Here is a 26,799-nt window from a genome sequence, read left to right on the forward strand (position 1 = left end):
GCCTTTTCAAAGCAGAAGAAAAGGGTACGGTACGAATGGAAGCTGGGAGGTGAGAAACTAGAACAAGTAAAGGAGTATACATATCTGGGTAGAATTTTCTCACAAAACATGAGCAACATCAATCAAATCAACCACCTGAAAAGAAAAAGTGATCTGCATGCTGGGGCCTTGTCACGCTTATATTCGGCCACTGGACATAGACATTTCTCTGCACTGATTCAAGTCTATCGAGCTAAAATCACACCGGTCCTGTCCTATGCATCGGAATATATTCCTCTAAATCAATGGTCATATATGGATTTAACAGAAGGAAGAATATTGAAAAAACTACTGAAGATTTCAACATCTACCCCAGTACAGGCATTGAGACTGGAATGCACCATCACGAGCGCATATGCTACAGCTATAGCGAACATCATAAGGTGGGCCCATAATCTTCTTCTTTCAAAAGAAGGTACTTTAAGAAGATTGCTAAAAGTAGAAACATTCGAGAGTAGCTCTACTCATACTACCTTTATTAAAAATATGCGAGAGGCTCTACAGCTTGCAAAAGTCAATGTGGAAATTTTGTCTACGTGGTCACCAGCTCAACTCAAACTTTTTCTAAAAAACTTCACTCCCAAATTGAGCTACGAGATTGATCACTTTCATTGTAATAGTCTATCGTCATATAAATTTTATGTAGCCTCGCAGGAATACAAACAACGTCAGCCTTACCTAGAGTATACTCTTCAACATGGCGCAAGGCGTGCAATCATGATGTTGCGCCTTGGAACACTTCCTGTACAAACCTTCACTTCCTCTTGGAGGCCCGACAGCTCTGCCCTTTTTACCCTTTGTCAAGGAGGCAACCAAAATTTGGAACACTTATTTTTTATATGCCCTAATGCAGAAATTGTAAATGCAAGGTCAACATGTCTTATGCCCATCTATCGATCCTGCAGGATCACTAGCTCACAAGACTTTTTATCACTATGTAAAAGCCCCCCTAATGAATTCGTTTGTTACAGAATTTTTAAGTTTTTGAAAATCTCATTGAAAATGTATTAATACGGAATGTATAAATGTATATTTTATTTGTGGTCCTCGTAAGAGTACCGTAACAAAAATAAAACTTTACTTACTTACTTACTTACTTACTGTACCATTATATACACATGGAGCAACATTCAATGTTATATAAAACAGAGTGTTTTTGGAAATTGCACACCTTGAACTCACATATTTGAAGGTGTTAGTTTGTGTGATAAGGAATTCAAAGGATGCTCAGTGATATAAAATACTTGCCTGAGATCACACAATTTAGTCAAGCAGAGAAGCTAGGAGTGATTTGGGGTTTTCTATTTTTACATTTTAATTTTCAGCCACTAGATGCGCTTCTATTCCCTTAGTGACCGTTATTTTTATTCTCAAGTGTATGATTTTCAAATGTCTTGACAGGCAGAAACCACATAAAAGCTCGGCTCATTTTGGGCTCCAGGACGCAAGAGGACCTCGAGCTGATGCAGAGCCAGTACTCTGGCTTGAGCCTGGCAGAGCTGTCAGTGGCTCGCCCACCTCTATGCATTTCAATGTTTCAGTACCGCTGCCACTTTCATGCATTTACACTTCAAGGCTGAAAAGGAGCTTTAAGCATCGCTCGTATCACACTATAACACTCAATAACACAAAGACTGAACTTTGGATTTTTCAAGCTACCATAGAATGGCTCCCCCCCACCCCCAACACTCACCCCACCAGCACTGACGCTGTTCCTCAGTCCCTTTGCTCCCTCTCCCCCGGTACAATATTCACATTTGCACTCGACTCAACTCCCTTGTTCCATCTAGTTGATGTGTCTTTCTCTCATTGCTGCACACCAGCTCTGCGAGAATATATCTATCTGTATAAGTTAACATTACTCGCATTTGTATCACTCTTACAAATCTCCTATAATCTGTTGTTTTAAGTGAAAATGCCACTTAGGCCTCGATTACAAGTGCAGGTGGCCGTAGGCAAAATTGATCAGACCGTTATAAAACAATATTCTCGAGCTAGAAAATTCAACAGGTGGAATTCCTAGTACCTATTACGGATTTAACCCTAAAATGGAAAGTAAAACATTGATTTTGGTGCATCCTGATCTAAAATCTGCTTGTCCTGGTATTTACCAGGTATTTTACTCTTAAGTATATTCCAGTAGGTTTGACTTTCCAAAATTTAGCAGGAGATGTGGACTTTACCACACCTGTTAATTACTGTGTGCTGTAATCTCTGACCAATTTATATTAGAACATTGAATTGTAGAGCACTCCATTGCAGACAATGGAGTGCTCTGTGCTTCTACGGGCCAGTAAAGGCCCGCAGAGCAACATTCCAATGTTGTTTAATCAAAGGCCTCTCAGAGCCCGAGGGGATCTAGGTCCCTCGGGCTCCGATAGGCCTTTGTTTAATTTGTTAGAACATTCTGACCTCTAGTGGCAGAATCTTCTAATAGCCTTATAGCCCTTAGTAGCTGGGATATACCGGCTATTAGAACATTGGAATGTTGGTAACTCCATTGAAAATAACGGAGTGCTCCCAACTTGTAATGGATGGTATAAGCCCGGAGCGTCAACATTCCAATGTTTCCTTGTTCACAGCTCTGGCTGAAGGCTTTGTTTTATTTGTTAGAACATTCTGCCCTCTACTGGCAGAAAGTTCTAATAGCCTCATAGCCCTTCTTAGCTGGGCTATACCGGCTATTAAAGTTTGTCTCCCTTGTTGCTGGAGACCCCCTTTAATAGCCGATATAGCCTGCTACGGCGGGCTATAAGGCTATATTAAAGTCCCATTCCCTTGTTAAAGGCGCTCGCCTTTGGCTTGGGCCTTTAACGCTGGAGTGGGCCTTTAATAGCCAGCATAGCCCGCTATGGCAGGCTATATTAGAACATTAGAATGTTGAGAGCTCCTTAGAAGACAATGGAGTACCTCCAGGCTTCTAATGGCTGGTATAAGCCATTCCAATGTTTGTATTTTTGTTTTTCCATTTTTTATTTAGAACATTCTACCCTTAGTGGTTGGAATGTTCTAATAGCCTTATAGCAGGATACCCTCAGCAGCGAGGTGAGGTTCCGTGAATTCTGAACCTGGATCATAAAGGTCGTGGTTCTGTTACGATTTTGGTAACAGCGAACCGTAAACAGTGAGCTCAGCAAGCATGAGTGTTTTCGTCATGTTACACCAATGGATTCACTGTGTATTTGAAGATTTCGTTCTGAACCTTTGGGTTCCATTTTGTGCATGGCAGCCATTTTGTGGTTGCCCTCACGTAGGCCGATGACTTTAGCTGACTCTTAGATGACCTGAGTGAACTGACCCTGTTGCCTGAAGCTGACCTTGCCAAACCAGTTTTTGCCCTTTAGCTGATCAAGATAGAGATCAAAGAGCAGGACATTGCTGAGTTTATGGTACATGCACACACCCTTCTATCTTGCTTCTCATCTGTTTCTGTTCCTTCTCTTTATGACCTGTTTACGATATGGGTTGTGGTCTTTTATTATGGGTTTGTTCAGCTTGTGTAAGAAGGAATGTTGGATTTTTTGCATGCTTTCAAAAGCTAGGACTGCCCCTTACTTTTGTGCTGAGTCATGTAACCCTAAAACATATAAAAGGCCTCTGTCCTCTGTATTCCTCAGACTACCTCATTCAGTTGCTACGGCTTCTGTGTGACGTGGCCTCACTTATTAAATTTAATAAAGATGTCTTTTCATATTTTCAGCTTCTGTGCCAAGTTGTTTTTTATTAGTAAGTATTCCTTGAGAATGAAGATTACAGTTCTTCAAATGGTGCAGCCAACGCGGGGCTCATCAGAGAAGTGGCTTTCTGTGGGAGTGATCTTGTCAGGAGACTGAAATCTACTGAGGAGGACAGAACAGGATTCTACTAAGAAGGTACTCCGTGCACAGGGATTCTGGAGATTATTTGATTCTGCAGCCCAGTATATTTCTGATCTTCCTGATTTTGATCCTCTACATGATGTCACTCCTGACTGAGAACCTTTTTGGCGTGAGTATTCTAAAAAGACCGTTAGGTCATGTAGAACTTGACAGTTAGAATTTGGATAACCTTTTGATTAGTAAAAGTAAGAGTTAAGTATAAGTGGGTCGCTCCCAGTCCTTTGTTCTTTGGTTCTTTGGTTTTGATTGGTTCTTAGTTTTGCTTGGTCCTTAGTTTGGTTCTTAGTTTGTTTGGTCCTTAGTTTTATTTGAAGATTGCAATTTTCAAAAACCGAGGGTCTTGTATATTTACGAGTGTATCGATAGAGATAGCCCCTTGAAGTTTGAAGCTAGATTAGTGAGCTATAAGATGCCTGATCTTAGCAAATTTGGAGCTTTGTGTTGGCCAACTTTGTATACGTTTGGATTAGCCGGCTTCCCCTAAAGGGAATATCTAAATAGGTTTAGATTTACAAACATATTTCTTCCTTGGTGATTTTGTATCCCCAGGGAATTAAAATATGACATAATACAAAACAAGGATCCTTTGTTCTGCGCAGTTTTATGAATGAAGATATGCAGAACGATTTTGTTTGGTGTTCTGCTAACCAAAGCTAGTGAATTGAGTGTATTTCCGCTTCTTGGACATACATCAGTCTGTTGGGCTGTTTTTGCAGTTTTTTTTAAACACAATTGAGAAGCGTTTCTTGTAAATATGACTTACAACTAATATTTACAAATGGTTTGGTTTAAGTACAGTCTGTGGGCTGTCCTTTATTTTTGTTCTGAGTATTGGTTTGTGGGTTAAATGTGTGTTTAAATGTCTATGTGGGTTTCCCATTAGTGCAATTTCTGTAAGTGAATAGCGTTGGCGCTATTCATGAAATGCAGGGCTAAAAGCGCGCCGTATTTTGTCCTGAGTGTTTCACCCCTTTCTATTTATGTCTGAAAAGAGCTCAATGTCTGTTGTTTTCAGTCTATTAAGCAACATTTTGTAAGCATATTCTTGGGTCTGTTGCTAAATAAAATAGTCCTTTTTAGAAAGAAAAAAATGGCGCAAACATTTTGTCATGTTTCAAGTTAGGCGTCTGTGCTTGGGCTTATAAATGAATGCGTCTAAAAATGATAGGCAAGGGATGCAGCTTGCTCTTATATGTGGAATTATCAAAAATAATTGGGTTTATTAATTTTTTTATTAATTATGAAAAATTATTATTAAAAATAAGTGCTACAAAATTCGTTTTTTACTATTCATGAAGCTTAATGCTGATACTAGGACATCCTAGCATTAAAATGTAATTTAAGTTGTGCTGTACCGCATGATGAGAACATTAGCATATAGAATTTGACTTAGCGCAGGCTTAAAAAAACTCATTTTTTTAAAGATTTACATGGGATATGTCTGATTAAAAATCTCTGTAATTTGTAAAGAACATTCTGAGGATGATTAATATGTATCACAAGTATAGGATATTTATTTTTAAGTGCCCCAAACATCAAAGTCGAATTTGGCTATTTTTGCCATTTAAAATAGCTTTAAAGTGCTTTTGGCTTCAGTAAATGCATACATTTAGGTATAAAACACAAATTTACAGGTTGTTCCCATTTGGGGTTGCGTTTAATGGCTCAGTGAGCCAATGTGCCTGGTGCAGAGGTTTGAGTTTAATATCAGGGTTGAAGGTTTTTAACTTTGGCTGGACCGAACTGAGACCTTCATCTATTTAAGGTTAATGAAATGAGTACCATTGCAAACAAGCATTTGTTCTAAAAACTAGTATGTGTGTTTGTTCTCCGAATTATTCACAGTAAATGTTTTAATAATATAAGTATAGAAATAAATTATAGCCCCTAACAGGAGTAATATATATAACATGTGTTTTAAAGTGAATTATTGCAGGTTAGGAGGAATCCGGAACAGGCTGCTTAAGTTGCACTAAGATGCTATCTTTAGTTTTCCTGTAAACAATGGAAGGAGGCTTTCATGTTGACATTTGTGACCTTTTAAATTAGGATTTGTCTCTGTGAAATGCAGAATGACCTTGCTCAACAGGCCTCTAAAAGGAAGGGTTTCTGGTTTCTCCACAAAATTAAAGAACTTAATTCCAAAGGGAAAAATATGAAAAAGGTTTCTTTGAAAGTCCCAACACATGCTCAATGCTCTGCAGAAATGATACATTTGTATTTCTGCTCTAAAAAAATGATGTCCGCTAGTTGCTTTTATTTGACAGAAAATGAGGCATTGCATTAAGTTTTAGACAGAAAATAAGAGGAAGCTCTTTATTCAAATGTTGAAGGCTACATGCCCAAGTGAGAACGAATTGTGGGGCATGGCTAACATGGAGTGTCAGTGAAAGAATTGTACTTTTGGAAAGTTAAAAGGGCTTCATGTTGCAAGGTGACCGACAAGATGGTAACAGTTAAGTAATGGAAATTTATTTTTGTGTCTGTTCATATGTATTATGTTTTGTCTTCTGATTAAAAGTTATAATTGATGTCTGTTTGTTAAGAGAAATGTCTCTCTTTTGTGTGTTGTGTATTTTTTTTTTGCTTGCTTCTGCTCACCGATCATCCATGGATTGCTCTGGGGGATTTTAAGGCTTACAAGACACGTGAGTTTGGTTCGTTGAAATGAGATGTGTTTTTTGCGTAGCTCCTTTGGAAAGAAATGTCCATGCGTTTTTCATATTTGTGTATTTGGTTCTATCATGAATTGTTCTTGCTGGTTCTGTGTGTCTGAAAGTTGTATTTGACAGCAGATATCCACTAATTGGTGATCTACTGTCAAAAAGGAGGGTAAGGAATTTAAACCTGACAAGGTATTATGCGTCACCGCTCATTTATATATGCTATTGTTTTACAGCGAGTATATCTGATGGCTTGACATGTCCGTTTTGTGCGTTTTTTATGTTTTATGTTGCTGCTTATGATACTATTACAAGTTTACCTGTGTTGTGAAGGGATATACATGACGATGTGTATCCTGCAAACAGTTGGGTAGATTTGCTTTGACACTAAATTTCACAGAAAGACAGACAACACTTCATCAGTGTATGTCAAATTTGGCTTTAATGGTATTTGAAGGAAAATAAAAAAGATATACAGGAAACAAGGTTTCACCTACAGTCACATTACTGCCCCCTTTCCTATAAGGAACAGGCAGCCCTAAAATTATGTATCCTGATTGGACGTAAGGATAAATTATAGATTTGTGACTCTTGTACATGGTGACCTAATTTCTATATTACATTAGTCAGTTTTATTCTGCTTCCTAAGTAGTATATGGCTTTGTACCATAAAGGAAACCAGGTTTCATTTTTCCCTGAAGAAGGAACTGGAACATTAGCTGAGATTACCGTATATGGTGTAGCGGCCAGCGGTAGAGTTAAATTTGTAAACTATTGTGATTTTTTTTGTGTATCACCCATACTCTTGGTATTGTGTCACATGCCCGTCTATCACCCAAGCGCATCGTGCCTAGTTATTGGGGATTTTAGCTGTGTCCTAGTCCCATTTCTCTTTTCCGTATTCCTTTCACCAGTCAGCTTTTATTATTATTAGTGTATTGTTCAGGTTCACACTTTCAGATTGCAGTAATGTACCAGGGACCCCCATCTTATGTATAATTCCCTTTTGCATAACCAGACTGTTTTCCCTGATAATCTGCATTATGCGATTTTTCTTTTGAGATGTTCTAGATGAGGAATTTAGGAACACCTATATGTAATCATTGAGACAAAGTGTGTTTGCCCCATTAGACGATGCCACTATGTGTGAGGACATCCATTCAGATAGAATTCCCGTGTCGCTATCTACCCTTAGATGGTGAAGGATATGCTCTCACATGGAAACCCAATTGAAGAGCCTAGAGGCACTTTTTTGCCTTTGTTTTTGTATTGCCTTTGAGAATGACAGTGTATTTCAACGCAGAATTGTCCCATGGCGTGTGGCCACTCCTTTGAAGATCGCAGGCCACCTGTTTGCAGTCCCCTTATACAATGAACTGTTTAAAGCATTGCACTTGCTTTATCACAAGGCGTTCAACATCAGAAAAGAAGGAGGAGCTGGTTTTGCCACAGAACCAGAATTTCAGTGCAAAAGAGCGCCTGTCATGTACTGGTTAACCTCTGACAGTGTGCAGTCCCTTGAGCCCCTTGGCCTGAGTTTTGGCCACGCACCCCCCTTTTTCCTTTGCTTCAACGGAAGTGCAGTGCACCGGAGGATCCAAGATTGTCAAAAGGCACTCCATTCTGGTGCCCATGAAAGAGCAGCCTGAGCGTCCTCTGACACTGAATGATGAGTGTTGGAGTCTGAGAATGGTCCCGGGTCTGCACGAGATGATTTGTGCCCATGATCAATGAAGATCATGCTATCTGTAGTGTCTGCCGCAGAGGAGAGACACTGGTGCACTGCATTGAGACATTGAGACTTTTAAGTGAGCATTGAGTGTTTGCCAGGAGGGCACTCCAACGGATACTGAGAAGCAACATTTACATGAAAGGCTTGAATGAAGAGGCCCATGCGGAAGAAAACAACAAAAGAAGATTTGATGGACAATAGAAGCCTGCCTGAGAGGCTTTTTGAAGGGACTCTGGGCATAGTTGGTTTCACAAGTGGTTGCCGTGCGATTGCATATAATAGGTGTTAGGAGACTAATTTTTGCTGTTTAGCTGGCATTGTTTTAAAGTAGTATTCTGTTTAGTAAAAGCAGAATAAAGTCCATTCTCTGTGGAAGAGTATCCCTTTACATCTGAGAGCATTAATAAGGATCACCACTGTTTCACCTGAACATATGATAAATTACTGAAATGCATAGGAGCCCTAAAAATGTTACTAGATGATTTTAGGATTTACTTTTTGCTTAGGGTTGTGAAAAATTATGATTTTTGTTTGTAATAGTGGTCACTACTTTCTCCTTTTGTCTATATGTTCTTAACAACATGTTTTCTAGTGTTTTTAAACATGACATTGTCTTTTATGGGTGGGATTGTTTATGCTACCCAATTGACATCTGTACCCACCTCCCAACCTATGATGTCTCTTCCCACTACTACTTCTTTGCATTCTTTCCATACTTTACCTGAACATGAACTGGTTAGGAGGTCAGAGTTTATTAATAATTCCTTTGTACCGCTTCTGCATCAACACCAGTTAGTAGTGAATATCACTAATTGTTGGGTGTGTGGTCTTATGCCACATACTACAGATAGAGGTATTCGCTATTTTGTCCTGCCATATGCGGCCGTTGTGCTACTACGTGTGTAAGGAGACCTGTCCCGAAGAGAGTTGCTAAGTAATAGGATTATGCTCCAGCAACATCTTGATGATCTGATGAATATAGACCTGGATTCAGATTGACGTGAGTTTAGGGTATTGCCTATGTAAGGGCAAAAGGAGGGTCTGATGTTCCGTGAATTCTGAACCTGGATCATAAAGGTCGTGGTTCTGTTACGATTTTGGTAACAGCGAACCGTAAACAGTGAGCTCAGCAAGCATGAGTGTTTTCGTCATGTTACACCGATGGATTCACTGTGTATTTGAATATTTCGTTCTGAACCTTTGGGTTCCATTTTGTGCATGGCAGCCATTTTGTGGTTGCCCTCACGTAGGCCGATGACTTTAGCTGACTCTTAGATGACCTGAGTGAACTGACCCTGTTGCCTGAAGCTGACCTTGCCAAACCAGTTTTTGCCCTTTAGCTGATCAAGATAGAGATCAAAGAGCAGGACATTGCTGAGTTTATGGTACATACACACACCCTTCTATCTTGCTTCTCATCTGTTTCTGTTCCTTCTCTTTATTACCTGTTTACGATATGGGTTGTGGTCTTTTATTATGGGTATGTTCAGCTTGTGTAAGAAGGAATGTTGGATTTTTTGCATGCTTGCAAAAGCTAGGACTGCCCCTTACTTTTGTGCTGAGTCATGTAACCCTAAAACATATAAAAGGCCTCTGTCCTCTGTATTCCTCAGACTACCTCATTCAGTTGCTACGGCTTCTGTGTGACGTGGCCTCACTTATTAAATTTAATAAAGATGTCTTTTCATATTTTCAGCTTCTGTGCCAAGTTCTTTTTTATTAGTAAGTATTCCCTGAGAATGAAGATTACAGTTCTTCAGAGGTATAAGGTTATATTGGCAACCCCAAACCGGTAATTGAGCAGAGGTTTTAAATCACAGAGGCACTCATAATCAAGGCCTTATTAGGGGACATACCTGGTGAAAGTTATGTTTTAGATATCTCTCTGATTCAATGAGCAATTGATTGTCCTACTTTATTTAATATCTATCAAAGCTCATGAAGTAACCATCGAACAAAGGAAATTCTAGAATTCATATTATTGGTGATTGTTAACGATGCAGAAGAGTATAAATAGAGCTTATTTTCTCTTCACTGGATGACTCCTTTAATATATTAAACAATATTAAGTACAACAGCCAATAAAGCCTCATTGCACAAACCCAGAATGTTCTGCATTACTGCAGATGAGGTTAATTTCTGCGAAGATTTATATAGCAAAATGGACATTCTCTAACATCAAGGAATTTGGTAGCCAGATGGCGAGTGTAAGGTGAAAAATCAGTGTAGTAGTGGGATAAAATAGTTGACAGGGTGATACAGGATGGTTACTGAGTAGATAAACAAAACACAGGATTCATAAAATGTAAGCAAATATATCTGGAGAAAAGCCAGCTTTTCGATGGAAAAATACTGTGAGGCATGAAACTGAAACCTAGCAATAAAATATGGGCCGGTAGAACTTCCTCTCTTGCGTCTAATACTGAAGAGAGATCTTGGAGTTGTGAACAGGCAGATGTTCTAGAGTAGGGCCTCAGATAAAGAATGGTAAGTGATTCAGCTATTCCATGATGAGTGCTTTCTGAGTTGAGAGGGTAGTGGTCGAGTAATTATTTGCATCTTCTCATGGATGAGAAAGCACTTGATTTATATGAGGTTAGGAATAAATCAATCGCTGTTGTCAAATAAAGAGAATGATTTAGCTTCATTGGGTTGACACATCTCAAAAGTTTTTGAAATTCTTTCAGGGAGCCAAGGAGATGGTAAATGATGTGGCTGTGCCTAGTTTGGAAGAGGTTTGACATTTATATTGTTGGAAAACACCTTGGAAAGGGTGTTAAGGATATGAGAGCATCTACTCTTAGGACTCAATTTCTAGCTTGCTGGGTGGCTACTCCAACAGATATCCCACCCACTTTATTGCAAGTGCATCATATCCCACTGCACTTGTGATAAGGCAAACGGATATAAGTCAAGTATGGGATGGAGTACCTGACTGCCTATCTCTAAATCAGGCCCCTACTGGCCACTTCTGGAACAGTATAGGGACATACATAGCCTTATTATCCTGTGTATTCTGAACCAATTTATCAACATGATGCAGTGACAATTTAGAGTTCAATTTCTTGGTAATCGTCAAATCAGGTTCGACATTTCTTTTTGGGATAAAGCCCTGGCAAAACCATTCATTTGTCTCTACTTTCTGACTCCCCAAACCTTAAAACATTCTCAACAAATCTGTGCTAAAACACACTTCATCAACAATTCTATCCATATATTGTAATTTGCATGGAGCTCCACCACATATAAAATATTGCTACTCTGTACATGGGTAACACATGGTACCGATTAGCATGTACTACAAATCAAAATGGAGGGGCAGCCATATTTATTTTAATTGATTTGACTAATCAAATATTCTCCCGGTGGTGTTTCCTCTCAGGGAATGCCGAGCTATAGAGAACGATTGTAACTGAAGGAGTGGTGGAAGGAACACACCAACAGTATTGCAGAACAAGGTGGCAGTCTGTCAAAGCTACTAGTACAGTCAGATCTGTGTGTTTGCATGCAGGCATGACTGCACTGTATGAATGAGTGAACCTGGACAGTTGCAGACTGTGGATCCTTCGACCAGGGTCTTAATGACTTTATATGTGATACTTAAATATTACATCTGCCAAACAGCGGTGTCAGCAAGTGAGAAAAAAACAAGGCGTCCTGTTTTATATAGTGCACACTCAGCCCAAGGGCATTGGAGCTTTACACAAGAACTAGATTATATTGCACAAGGGCAAACTCATTTTTATAAAGTATAGGGAGACTAGCCGATTTGCCCATAAATTACAAGATGTTGAGTTGACTGTGTCATTCGAACTTGGGGCATATTACCAACAACTAGCGATAATTATCGCTATGTTGGCTTAGCGGCAATAATTTTATCGCCGTGTTGCGGCGATTTTTATCGCTTAGGAGCCTTGCTATTATCAAGGTTTATCTCCTAAGCGATAAAAATCGGCCGAAATGCATGAAAAACGCTGTAAAGTCAGCGATATTCATGCATTACCGAGCTAATGCTCTTAGCCATGTTATCCACCTCCCGTTGGATAACATGGCTAAGAACTGCTCAGGGCAGGTGTTAGCTTTTGGAGATATTCGCGCTTAGCGCGAATATCTCCAAAAGTTGGTAATAGGAGATAGCGATGTTAGCGACTGTTTCCAGTAGCTAACTTCTTGGCACGCCCACTTTGCATGTCATTAGTGATAAATTTCTCTGACATGCAAAGCGGGGCCCAAGATGGTCGCTATCTCCTACTAGCTGTCGCTAACTGGTGTTAGCGACAGCTAGGTAATAGGGAGATAATTTTATCTCCGCTTTCTTGACTTTTAAAGCCAAAAAAGCGGAGATAAATCCCTTGATAATATGCCCCTTGGTTTCTCAGTTCCAAAATCAGCACCGCTGGCCATTAGATACTCTTCCGGCACATAGATCTTGTGTATTTTGGGTGGTCTGCCATTGGAGAGTTCGAACCAGGCCACTGTCAACCTGAAGGGCCAACCAATTTATGCTAAATTAGCGCCTAAACATCCCCTTAATTGATAGTCTACTGAGATCAACACACTTACAGCCAGGAAAATTATTTCTGGAGTTAACAACTTCCTTTCACTAGTGTTCCTCTCCCAAGTTGAAGGGCACAGAAGTGTGATTAATTATTTACCACTGCGCCATACAGCTGCATGGTAAGTTTATTCCACAGCGGTCCCTTTTCTGAGTCCGAAATGGATTGGATCAGATCATTCAAAGACCGAAAAAGAGAAACAAAAAGATAACAATATTTTTCTGAAACTTTTGGCTAGCACAAGAGAGTACAGAATTTGGTGTTCCATTAAAAATGCTGGCAAGATGTATCTGAAAGTTAGCTGCTGGTAACTGGTGTGACCTGCAGCCACATTGAGGGCTCATTAATATCTTTCACAGAATGCTAATTTCAGACAAGACTAGGCATTTATAATACAGAAAACAATATTCTTAGCCCTAAAGCTACCAAAAGAGCACTCATACAATTAAATGGAAAAATAAATTTCAGAAAAAACAGGCTGCATTATTGTTTATTTTGGTGTGGACAACTCTGGGCATTCCGTCACACTTAAAATAACCCGAGCTAATCGCTGATTCACAAATCCTGAACATTACACAGCAATTTTCAAATAATGCGCTGTCTTTGTCTGTGAGGTCTTTCAGATCAAACGTTTGCAGCTTAAGCCTCTCGCGCAAGAAAACATTGTCCACACCTTCTTTTAGGAGCAAGAAAGGCCACTTTTATTTTAGGACAGGTGCATCATCAATATCATAAACATATTCATTATTTATTTATTATTTACATAATTCAACTCTACAGTGAGCCTACGAAACCTAAATCCCAAAACCCCGAACAAACTCCTGCCTACTAACCCTAGCCTACCCAACGCTACCCTTCAGGATGGCCAACCCGCTCCAGGCTGCCCACCCCCACTAACAAAAACCCGCCTACAAAAGAACAAAGGCACCCATCCTAACAGTGGCAAACCTACCTAAACTAAAACAGTGCCTAGAGCACCGCAAAAGAACAAACCCAGAAATAAAGAAAGAAAAAGAAAAAGAGGGAGGGTGGGTGGGGCAAAACAACCTCCCTACACGCCTCCCGCCACGCAGTTGCTAATCCCCGCCTGACTTCCCCTTTTCAACCCTCTGCTAATCAGCCCCCCACCTGTTGATGTTCCTCGCGCGAACCTGCCCAGGGAGAGACCGGCTCGCGCCTGGCTCTCCCTGGGTCCCCCCTCGCGCAAGAAAACATTGTCCACACCTTCTTTTAGGAGCAAGAAAGGCCACTTTTATTTTAGGACAGGTGCATCATCAATATCATAAACATATTCATTATTTATTTATTATTTACATAATTCAACTCTACAGTGAGCCTACGAAACCTAAATCCCAAAACCCCGAACAAACTCCTGCCTACTAACCCTAGCCTACCCAACGCTACCCTTCAGGATGGCCAACCCGCTCCAGGCTGCCCACCCCCACTAACAAAAACCCGCCACCCAGGAAAACCTTTAGCGTTTTCCTGCCCCACCTAAAGGAAAGGAAGGAGCACACCACAACTGTACTTGAAGAACCTTGCTAATCAAGTCCCTGAGTTCAAGGAGGTAAAAAGAGAGGCCCAAAGCTGAGAGATGCACACCGTCCTCACAAAATAAATGATGTTCAGATACTTGTAAATGATAATGGTTCAAACTGTATATCCCCCAATGTTGACAAAAAAGGCGCATTGTCCTGTTCACTTTCCGTCTAGCCTTTTCCAGGGCAGAATGGGTCCGTGCCCCACGCCAGTGCAAACGGGGCACAAACTCAGTCCATATGAGCATGGTGCTCTCCCATGTGGTTCGGATGATTTCCAGGTCCTGCTTCATTAATTTTAACAAGGTCAGCCCAGAGAGAGAAACCAAGTCATTCTCTCCCAAATGTAGCACCAGGAGATCCGGAGGGCCCCCCAAACACTGCGAAACCAAAGCAGCCAAGGCGGGAAAAAGCCCACCCCAGCGCATTCCCCCTGTTCCATGCCATGAGACTTCATGTGTCATACTGTTCAGGCCAAGTGATCTCCCACAAAGCTGGCTGGCAGCGGCTAAAGCTGCTCGTTTAATAAAAGAGTGCCCCAGTATCCACACCCTTCTTTTGCATCCGGCGACTGATAGCCAGGGACCTAGGAGAGAAAGAAATGTTAGACCAGCCAAAAATGCACTATTTCCTCACATACTTTTCACAACACTTGGAACGCCAACGACCAATGCGTCGGATCTGGGACCAGTCCCACCCCAGGCGGGCGGCCTCCGTCGCCGCACCAATTCTGAAGGAATGGGTACCAAACTGAACAGGGTCCTTCCCCAAACGCAACAAGACCTTACGTAATACAGCCAACAATTGAGATGCCACTATGGGACTACCATCCGCATGACAAAATATGGACCCCTGTAGAAAATGCGGAGAGGACACAAACCCTTCCCATTCCCCAACCGGGCAACATGCAGAGACCCCACTCCTACCAAGGAACACCCACTTACCCCTCCCCATCTGGTCGGTTTTGGATGCCCGCAGCCAAAGTCGCACTCTGTCACTTTCCAACACCACCTCACCGCTGGTCATGCCTACCCTGCCCCGCAACCCCAGCAACTCTGATGCCCGAAATGCCCCAAAGAACAACCACACAAAACACAAACGAAATTTGGCACACTCAAAAGCATCATGACAACACACCTCCAGTTCCGGCAACATCAACTGGAGCAATTCAAACGTCACGGGCTGCCGGAGCTGCTGACCCCCAGCCCGGAGCCTGGCCAAACCTTTCAACAATTTACGAACCAACACCCCCCCAACCGGATCCCTCCCCCACCAAAGCTGTCCATAAAAAGAAACCCCAGCCAATTTACCCGAAATGGTAGTGGGCGCCAGGCCTTTGTCCGCCAGATGTAAAACAAACTGCAAGATGCATTGTTCATCAGACCAACCAGCCCTGAACGGCCCCATCGAAACCTTGCAAAACTGCAGAAACTCAGACCAGGCTTTCACATAACCCCGCCTGGTGGATTCAGCCACAGAATTTTCCACCAAGTGGTGAACCCTCAATCCCCCAGGTCCCATACGTACTGTGGGATCGGTGTTGGTGCCAGGTCCGCCCCAGGAGCTAACTTGCGGAACTCGGACCACTGAAAGCGAGACAAAGAGTCAGCGATGCAATTAGAAGTACCAGGAACATGCCGCGCTTTAAAGACAATATTCAGTTGCAGACACCGCAGCATGAATGCGCGCAGGAGCCGCAAAACCCGCAAATCGCGAGCCTTTTGGTGATTGACAAGGTGTACTACAGCCAAATTGTCCACGTGAAACAAGACGGAACGATTCTGAAACTCATCCCCCCATAGGTGCAAAGCAACCAGCAGCGGGAAGAGCTCCAGAAACGCAATGCTGCGACCCTGATCCTTCCAGTGCGCCGGCCAGCCGGCCGCGCACCATCGACCTTCCCAAAATATTCCGAATCCGTGAGCCCCTGACGCATCAGTGAACAACTGTACTTGCCACACCATGTCCTCATCCGCAAAAAACAAGGACACGCCATTAAAGTCTTGCAGAAAACGAAGCCAGACAGTCAAATCGGCACGCACAGCGGTGGTAATGCGCACCCTATGATGGGGAAGGCTTGCTCCGGACATGGACAGACCCAGACGTCTGCAGAACGTCCTGCCCGCCCGAACAACCCGGCAAGCAAAATTGAGATAACCCAACAACTTCTGAACAGTTTTCAAAACCACTTTCCGCTCCCCCAACACCAGATGTATGAAAGCAGACATTTCCTTCACTTTAGCCACAGGCAGTCTCGCCACCATAGACAGAGTATCAATTTCGATCCCCAAAAAAGTCAGGGACGTACAGGGACCCTCTGTCTTGTCCGGCGCCAAGGGGACACCCAATTCCTCCGCTAGAGCCTGAAAGATGTTCAAAGCCGACTGACACTGCCCAGAGCAACCCTCCCCAATGAAAAGAAAATCATCAAGGTAATGACAGACCAACGCGTGGCCACTGACAAAAGTGAATCGCCACTGCAGGAAGGTACTGAAGGTTTCAAACAGGGAGCATGACACTGAACAGCCCATGGGCAACACCCGATCCACGTAGAAACTACCATCAAAATGCATTCCTAACAGACTGAAATCCCAAGGATGAATGGGCAATAGCCGGAAAGCCGACTGAATGTCGCTCTTCGCCAGCAAAGCCCCAACACCAGCCGTGCGCACGAGCCGTAAGGCATCGTCCACCGAAGCATAAGTGACAGTTGAGTCAGCTGGATCAATAAAGTCATTGATTGAGGAACCCTCGGGCCAGGACAGGTGATGAATAAGACGAAACTCCCCTTCCGCCTTCTTGGGCACCACGCCCAGGGGTGATACAATCAAGTCAGGCAGGGGACAATGCACAAAAGGACCAGCAATCCTACCAGCCGCAAGCTCTGCATCCAGTTTCTTCCGCACCACATGTGGACTCTCCTTCGCAGACTTCAAATTATCCGACCACCTGCCCACCCTGGGTCCCTGATACCCAATCCGAAACCCAATTTTGAAGCCCCAAGACAAAATCTTAGCTGCCTCAAAATCCGGATAATCCACCAGCCAGAGGTCGAGAACCTCCTGCCTAATAGGAGTAGGGGCCCTTGTAAACAGACTGATGGTGCTGCCCCCTGCCCCCAGAACCCCGTCCCTGATCACCCCATCTCTGGCCGGGAAAACACTGGGTGAGGGCGTGCTTCCCTCCACACTGTGAACACTCATGTTTATACCTGCAAGCGGGTCTGTTACAGGAACCTCTGTTAAAATGCCAGCAAGTGCCAGAAGCGGCTGATTGACCTCTGCCCCAAACCCCCGCCCCAGACTGAGCGGGGCGAGCTGAAAAGGGCCGATAAAACACAGGTTGCCCGCTAGCTGTGTGGGTCGTAGCAGGAGGGTTTGCCGATGCCATCCATTGCAACCATAACTCAGAGTCAACCGCACCCCACGAACGCTCAGGAAAAGCGGCCATGCGCGCCCTAAATTCGTCATCGTAGGACAACCAAGCAAAGCCTCCAAAATAACTGTGAGCCTTGCGGATGACATCTGCATATTTAAACATGTCTATCGCTTTCTCAGGATGACGTTGACAATAAACGCTGGCATAAATGAGAAAGGCCGAAGTCCAATTCTCTATGGACTTCGGAACGCGAGGCCTCCGAGCCAATTCTAATTCCTCCTCTTTCGACCCTTCTTTTGCCTGGACATCCCTGTGGAGAAGACGAAAAACATCTACAAAAGCCCCAGACCAGATCAGATTCTTTGTTTTTTCAGATAAATGGGACCCCAAGGGCATCCCCACCCCAGAATAAGGCAACTTTTTCGGTAGGATACTATCCTCCGTTACCCGAGTGGCATCCACCCCGCCATCCCCCGATATAGAAACTTCTTTTGCAACTTGCACAGTAGAAACATTTGAAATTACGGGCCGCTCAAGCCTCGGTGCCAGAGCGACTCGCTCAACCACAACCCCATCACCCGTACCACAGGATCTTGTACTCTTAACCGGGAGACTCTCCCTAGGTTGCACATTTGAAATTACGGGCCGCTCAAGCCTCGGTGCCAGAGCGACTCGCTCAACCACAACCCCATCACCCATACCAACAGATCTTGTACACTTAACCGGGAGACTCTCCCTAGGTTGCCACACTGACCACCACCCATCCTTACCTCTTGGTAACTGCTCCGACTGCTGGGCGACGGCCCCACGATCCCGCTGAGAAGGTCCAGACCACACTGCCCCTCGTACACCTGCAGGGTCCGCTCTAGACTCCTGCAAAACACGAGAAACAGTGGGTTGCCCCAACCCACCCCCCTGGGCCCGTGCTGCCAAAAGCCCAACATCTTTGTCCCTCAATTCCCCCTCTTCCAACTCATCATCATGAAAACTCCCACCGAAAGCTGCATCAGAAAATTCAACTTGATTACTTCCACTGGGCATAGCCCCATCACCAATACCCCCATCATAAAACTGCCAATCAATGGTCTGAAAGCTTTGTGGACAGAAAACTGTAGAAGAGGTATCCGCTCCAGATAGCCCCCCTGAAAGCCCACCACTGGAAACAGCCGTGGGGACAGTTCCCGGGCCCGTAGAAACTGCCAACAGCCGCCCAGCCGAAGGCGCAGATTGAAAACTGCTGCCGCTCAAGCCAGACGATGAAGGGTGCGCGACAACATGGTCCCTGAAAGCTGAACCGCAATTTTCCCCCAAGGGACGGCCCACCGACGCCAGACCATGGACACCTCCCGACCCAGTCGATTGACCCCCCAAGTGGCCACTTGGCCGCCCCCTGGGGACCGGGAACAAGGCTTGCCCCGGGTACTGGGGCGCCCCCTCGTTGAACAAACCCCTCATACCAGGAGCCGGGGGCGTGGGGATGGCAGCCCGAGGGCCAGGCAAACCGGCTGCCACAGCCGCAGTGGCCGGGGGGGGCAGCAATCTAGAGACAGTGCCCACTGGAACCACAGCAGGGGCAGGAGTGGGGACCACAGGAGGGGTTGGAGCCGGCAATGCAGCAGTGAGTGGCCCAGCACCGGCGTCACCCGTGTGCGGGGAGCCAACATCGCGGGGGGGGGCAGGGCCAGGCCCCAGCATGGCAGGAGAGAGCATAAAACACTGGCCATTAAGCCACAGGAGTGGGGAAACCCCCCCCGGAGAATTGGGCACCGTAACGGCAGGGACTACAGGCATACCGGCAGGGGGAGGGGTCGGCGCGTGCCCAAGGGAGTCCAGGCTCCGCCCCCGCTTTGGTTTAGGGCCCGCCTGCAGCCTCCCCGTCTTCCCCGAGACCAAGCCGCCTGAACGCGGAGCTTGACGGCCCGCAGAACGCCCCCGCCTCCCCCCGGGCGCCCCGCGGGAACCAGCACCAAGTAACTGGAATGCACATACCTGCTGGGGGGCGCCCGGGTCACCCGGCGGGGGCTCCACTGCAGCGACCGGCAAAACGAGCATGTGCCCGTCCGCAGGCGTGGCCGCCTCGCCGTCTTCCTCCTCCTCCGGGCCCGGGGTTAAACAAGCGTCCACGGCCCTGGAAACGCCCTCGGAAGCCTTGCGAGGTGGGCGGGCCAGTCCGACCCACGCCTCCGCTGGGACACCCGGCCGCAGCAGGTCCTCGCGCCCGGCATCGCAGAGGAACCGCACGGCCCTCCTGACCTCCTCCACGTCCTCCATGTGGTCAGAGAAAACCCAGGTACGACAAATACACGCCGCAAAACAACCTCCCTACACGCCTCCCGCCACGCAGTTGCTAATCCCCGCCTGACTTCCCCTTTTCAACCCTCTGCTAATCAGCCCCCCACCTGTTGATGTTCCTCGCGCGAACCTGCCCAGGGAGAGACCGGCTCGCGCCTGGCTCTCCCTGGGTCCCCCCTTGTCAGATAGTCATCATTTGATTTCAGTGCTCAGAAACCTGGCAGCACAAAGGGATCCGTGGGACATTTGAAGTGAAGCCGCGACTCCGAGTTGATTCCCTCTCATTTCTGGCCATGGAGCTTTTTCAGCTATTAGCGCAGGATTATCCGCCTGCAATCTGCCTCATTCTGCATTTCTTCCTTCTGCCTCTCGCCAGAGACTGCAATTAGCTCAGCATGTGTTTTGTGAGTCATGGCGGGCCTGCCACTGGAATACTGATGCGCGTCCCTACTTGTTGTGCCTGCTGGCGCTAATGGACGCCGCGCGACACCATCACTGCTTGAAAAATTGCCTTGTCTGAGCTGTGACGCCTGACGTGACAGCCCTCCGCCGTCTGAACACTCGGCGCACATCACCGCAGAGTCCCGCGTGCTCTCTCCAGAGATGGCTTATTGTGATATCCCTGGTGTGCACAAAGGCACAAACGCCCGGTGGTTCGAGCCTTCTTTTGACACTGTTCCTGTGCCATATACAATCATGCCTTCATCAATTTTGTGACTAGTCGATGGAAGGGTGATTGTTTCTGCTCTTTTTATGTCAAATTGTGTGTATTGGTATTGCGGCTATTTTAAAGCTTTATTTCAAATCTCATGGGAAGATTTACTAAAGGTCGAGGCAACGCATCGCAGCAAAGTTGCTACGCTGAATTGAGCCAATGGGAGAGAACAGAAATGCTGCATATCAACATAGATTTGGCGCATTTCTGCTCTCGTGTAGCGCTCAGCGGTGCAACTAGAGCAAAATTTCACGGGGGGGGGGGGGGGGGGGGGGTAATAAGAATTTTGGTGGGGGCTAATTCTTCCAGGAAAAGGCAGAGTGGAGATGCAGTGGCTCTAGGAAGAGGTTAAAAAACAACAAAGCCTCGTTAACAAATAAACAGTCTTTTAAGGACCTGTGAAGTACTCGGGTGCGGCTGCAATAACACGGATGCCAGACCAGCAAGGCCGGACTGGGAACCACAACCGGCCCGGGGGTTGAGGATGCAGCCGAGCTGTTTGCCAGGGACAGTTATGGACAATTTTGTTACAGAGGCCGATATTGCAGCTATGCTGCAAAAGTGGGCCCAAAACCGCTCCCCACCCTGGCGGCCCACCGGGGAAATGCCGGTGCCCGCTACAGCCAGTCTGGCCCTGCAGACCAGCAGGAGATCAAAAACTGTCTGTGTGTGTGCCAGGGAAGCTGTCTCAGCCTGGTCTGACACATACGTCGGGGGGGCTGAGGCCCTTTGAGCCCTATGAGCGTTGCTCGCCTGATAGTGCTGTCACACTTCTGGCTGCCTAGCTCCAATGCTGCAACCTTTGCGCCATGACACAAAGGTGCCTGTTTTATGGTCAGAATAGTTTTGGTGGAGGCGGGGATGAATTTCTGCACAACAACTATTCTTAGAGGCTTATAGCTCTTTGCATGGGTGCTGCAGAAAGCAGCACAACTGTAAAAAAGAAGTAACAAGGAAACCTAAAGTTATTTCTCCTTGTTACCCAAGCCTTGGGTATGCACACCATTTTGGTGCAAACTCCTGTTTACTGAATTTATGAATTATGGATTTATGTCAAAGTACCTGAGTGGATTAATGGGAACGACAATGCTCCGTCCATGTAATGCGTCCACAACGCAAGATAAAGTCCCACGCATATCTTGATTTGTGTTGCTTCGTAATTTCCAACATCGATTTTACGATGAGGCTGCGCAGATTTAATATCTTTGTAAATTGTGGCCTTTGTCAGTTATCATCCACCTACTCAAAATGTATTTGTATATAATGATGTATTCTTCATGTTTTTGAGAAAAAAGCAAGTAAGGAGGAATGCAAATACATCTCATGATATGGAGGATGGTTGCACCAAATGAAGTCACGGTGAGGAACTTAGTGGAATTTAGAGGCAAGGTGGAGCTCAGTTTGTGGGTGGACAGCATTCTATTGCAACAAGAACTTTGTGCCACTGTACTTGACTTATATTTTTGCGGCAAACCGGTAACCAAGCTAGGCACATTTTGCAGCAATTGGACTTACAAGCAGTTAAGGAGCTTTAAACTGTTTGGCCTTCCAATAAATACAATGAAACAATCATTGGCCAACCTTTCGTAGGAGGATGAACATAAGTAGGGGTCTTTAACTAACACCATGTGCAATCATTCCTGAGGATGGCCAAAACATTGACAAAGATTCCACAACTTCATACATCAACCTACGTGGGGACATATTCAAGGTCCTAACGATTAATTCTATGGACTGGTCCCTAAGCAAGAGTAGATTGGTCACACATCTTTCAAACAATGGTCTGTAAAACATTATGTACATCCTGCATACAGTACAGATGAATGTTCATTGCTTTTGTACCCCTTAAAACAGTCCACATAATCTTGTTTGGAACATAATATAACACTAACCATCTGAACTGGGGGTCTGACAGATATCAAGCCGTAGGCAGACAAAATATTGATTTTTAAATATCGACATACAATAATGACGATGTTTAAATATCGAAGGGACAAAATATAGAAGGTAAGTAATATCGATAGTTTTAATATCGATGGGACAGAATTTCGAAGGTAAGTTATATCGATTTTGTTAATATCGATGTTAGTAATATCAATGTTACTAATATCGATGTTAGTAATATCGATGTTACTAATATCGATTTTTATAGGATTTTTATATATATTATTATGTATTTAATATGTATTTTTTTATGTAATTTAAGTACATTTTGTATTTTAGTACCGTAGCGGGTCGTGGGTTTATAGGGGAATAGGGTGGGACGTAATTAAATTATACTGCATTAATTATTAATTTTAAGGAATTATACATTAATTTTAATTAATTGGTAAATAATTTAAATTAATTGATTAATTGATAATTATGTTCTGTAGCGGGTTATGGGTTTATAGTGGAATAGGGTGGGAAGTCATTTAAATGCAATTAAGTAATAATTTATTTTAATTAATTGTAATTTATTTTAATTAATTGTTTTTGTTAATTACATTATTGGTGATTAATTTGTAATTGGTAATTAATTATTATTAATTGGTATTTATTATCAATTTATTTTTACTTAATTATTCATTGATAATTATGTTTTTAATAATTATGTATATAATTATGTATTAGTATTTGTAAATAGTTTAGATTTATTTAATAATAATTATTTTAAATATTTTCCAGTTCAAAGAAATTTTATTAATAAAAGGAAGGGTGTCAATACAAACTACAAAGCAATAATGAAGAATAAACAATAACAAGCAAACAAAGCAGTACATCAATAACATTATATAAAATGGGCTTGAGGACAGGGCAAATAAAATAACATATCATGAAAATGAGACAATATTAAAATACTAAAGAAAGCAAGAACTTGGAGGGTAATTAGGGAGGTTTTGAGACTTCTTGTTGGTTGGGTTGTAAACGAAATGAGCAACTGGCACATACATCAAGGTACATCGTAACAGGGAGCCATAAATCCATACGTTTCGCTGCCATATGAATAGGAAAGACAAAGGAGGTTTCCAGTCTATGATTATGACAAACGTTGGACCACCATGCTCTAAAAGAAATATTTGAAAGGTCTTTCCAATTAGCTGTAATCTGTTGGAATGCAACTGCTATCAATAAGTCAATGATTTTAACATTAAGTGTAACATTCTCCCAACAAGAAGAAAGACTTCCCAAGAAAACATGAATGAAAAAGAAATTTGAGTGTGAAAAATGTAATTAATTTGGGACCATACTTGTTTCCAAAAATTATGCACAGTCTGACATGAAAATAGCATGTGAAATAAATTTGCATTTGAGGAAGAGCAAGTCCAACAAACATCCGGAATTGTAGAGAATGTTTTGCTCAAGTCATGTGGTGTGAAGAGGAGTCTGTTATATATAAAAAAGAAGGACTGCGTTATATTAGCTGCTCTGGATGATTTACGAATTTAACAGCCGATTTTGGGTAACCATTACTGCCTCTTTGAGCAAAAGGTACTTGTGAATGACAGAAGCAGGTAATTTAAAAGATTGACTGAGTAATGAGAAAGGTATGAAAGTCGATTGTGAGAATAGTTGAGAAATCCAAATGAACCCCTTTTGCCTCCAAGTCCTACAATAGAAAGGTTTATTTTTAATCAATAAATGCTTATTGTGCCAAATGGTGGATTTAAGAAAATCGCCTACTGTAGTAGGAGGAGAGGGGGTGAAAGATAAAAGCAATTTGGAGGTGAATTTATGTATGGGAGTGGATAATGCATGTGGTTTACGTGAGAAGGAAAGATATTCGGCAAAGGAGAAGGGGACAGGAAAAGGCGTTCAACCGTAGCCCGCAAAGGACATTCATCTGCGGGATTCTGAAACCAAAAACATGCTCAATCATTGGACCCAGCACTGTAACGGAAGCCCATAACAACAAATCAACCCCATCCTTAAACAATCAGACATTGGGCAGAGGCTTACTAAATTCTCTTCAGTCCCGACTGGGCCCAGACGCGGGTTGTCCAACAGTAAAAACTCTTCATCCCAATACAAGCCCTAAGGGGGTCAAAAGCAACGCACAGGGTGCCAAAATACTCTTCGCCCCTGAATACATCTCAAAGGGTCGACATGACACCCTTAACAGGTCAAATATAATAAAACTAGCGAACGGAGTGCCGGGCTTTGAGGCGTTTACAACAGAAGACATTGAGTCTATTGAATTCTTGCCACCACGAGGCAATCAACCCTCTGAGGTAACCCTGGTGTCACTTAAATCAGCAACCTGGGCACGAGCATTCACTGAAAATAGTGCAATCTTTCGGGAATGGGGCATTAAAATCTACCCCCATAACCCCCCAGGTTATCCTTTGCAGCTGCTTAACCATCAGGACACCCTGAAAAATGCCGAAACTATAGAACCAAACCTAGGCCTTACTCTATTTTAAGAAACGCCCTGGGGACAACGGAGGGGAACTCAATTCCCTTGAACATAATCTCCAACCTGGGCAAAACGAAAGACTGGGGGTGGCTTCCAGAAGCCCTGTCTTGCAACAAAATGGCTTGACCCCGAGAATCTATTCTTTTAAATTCAAATTGTAAGACCTCGGTCCTCCCGACACCCCGAGCTGTGTTACTTGTAAAGCCCCCAATTTCGGGCCGGGATTCCTCATTTACTTTGTGCTCATGGAACATCAGTGGTTTCCACAATAAAAACACCAATTTGGACACACACTCCTTTATATTTGGGCACACAGTAATAGCACTTCAAGATACTTGGGCCACCCAAAACACCCCAGTTACAGGCTTCATTGAATTATGGAAACCAGCAATTAGAGACCGCCTTTTTGGCCATCCCAAAGGGGGCCTGTCGATCTATGTCTCCGAAAATCTAAAAGGCCCGATTGTGTTTTTAAATTTCGACGAAGACTGGTTACTGGGTGTCAAAATCTATTCGTGGAGTAAACAACGTCCACTCCTGTTGCTTAACATCTACATCAATCCCAGTACCCGCACAAAAAAGAGCCATCTAACTCGTCTAATGAAAATTGTGCGGGTCCTGGCTGCGGATCAACCTCACGCGGACTGTATAATCACAGGGGACTTCAACACCAATCTATTTCAAGGTAATACAGAAGATTGCGAAGGGCTAACCCCATTTTCATTTGCAGAGGTAAAAGAACAGTCTAAACCACCAAACCAAGGCTACTGCGGTCTGGGAGAACTCTGCGTGCTGCAACTCCACAGCGCAGGATTTCTGGTAATAAATGGAAGATCCAAAAATGATGCTCCTCCAAATTGGTCTTGGACGAATGGCCGCAAGCACTCGTATTTAGATTATACCATCTGCAACTCGGCTTTGCTGAAACATCTGGGCAACTTTAGCATCCACCCGCGAACTGAAAGTGATCATCGACCTCAGTCCGTAATCCTTAAAATAAATCCAGAGTTCCACAAATCCGCTCCAAACTCATTCACAGGAATGCACTGTGACAATTTGAAACGCCTAAGATGGAGCGACGACATAATACCCCTCGTCAAGGAGGCAAGCCAGGCTTTTATTTCACACTGTTCTGACCCGGGGTTTTCTTCAGCCACGGCATGGTCGACGCTTTGTGCACAACTGATATCCCTTTTCCCAATCAAACACCACTATCAGATGGACTCGGCTAGTCGCCAGCATTCAATCTCACGAGAAACAAGGGCGCTAAAGACATCTAGGAACAGCGCCCTGCGGTCTCTAATGAAATCTCCGGAAGATGTTGAGCACCTTAAGGCGTATAAATCTGCACAAAAACTGTTCAGGCAGGCAGTACAGAAAGAAAAGCAACTTCAAGAAAATAAATTCTGGTGCAAATTACTATGGGAAAGCAAAAATTGCAACGCAAGAAAATTCTGGGCCCTAATTAATCGTCAAAACTCCAGCAAGCGCAGCCTTGGGTCAGCTAACATTCAAGAAACCAGTTGGTTTACTTTTCTGGGAGAGCACTTTAAGTCCCCAGAAGGAACAGCGCTTACAGACACATGTGCTCTCAGGCTGAAGCAAAGAGGTA

At 43.9% G+C, this 26,799-nt stretch overlaps 1 protein-coding gene across 1 annotated transcript in view; it reads right to left on the bottom strand.

Annotated features, from left to right (window-relative positions):
* Positions 1–14,006: 14,006 nt before the first annotated feature.
* Positions 14,007–26,799, bottom strand: part of LOC144822668 (uncharacterized) — a 51,307-nt gene continuing 38,514 nt past the window's right edge. Inside the window, exons 3-4 of the mRNA XM_078680441.1 lie at positions 15,934–17,472; positions 14,007–14,992 (exon numbers count right to left, since the gene is read on the bottom strand). Coding sequence (XP_078536567.1) covers positions 14,929–14,992; positions 15,934–17,472 — 1,603 coding nt within the window. The 3' untranslated portion in view covers positions 14,007–14,928. The remainder of the gene's footprint in view (positions 14,993–15,933; positions 17,473–26,799) is intronic.

The sequence above is a fragment of the Lissotriton helveticus genome, chromosome 3_1 (assembly GCF_964261635.1).
Source record: "Lissotriton helveticus chromosome 3_1, aLisHel1.1, whole genome shotgun sequence".
In the NCBI taxonomy this organism is placed as follows: Eukaryota; Metazoa; Chordata; class Amphibia; order Caudata; family Salamandridae; genus Lissotriton; species Lissotriton helveticus.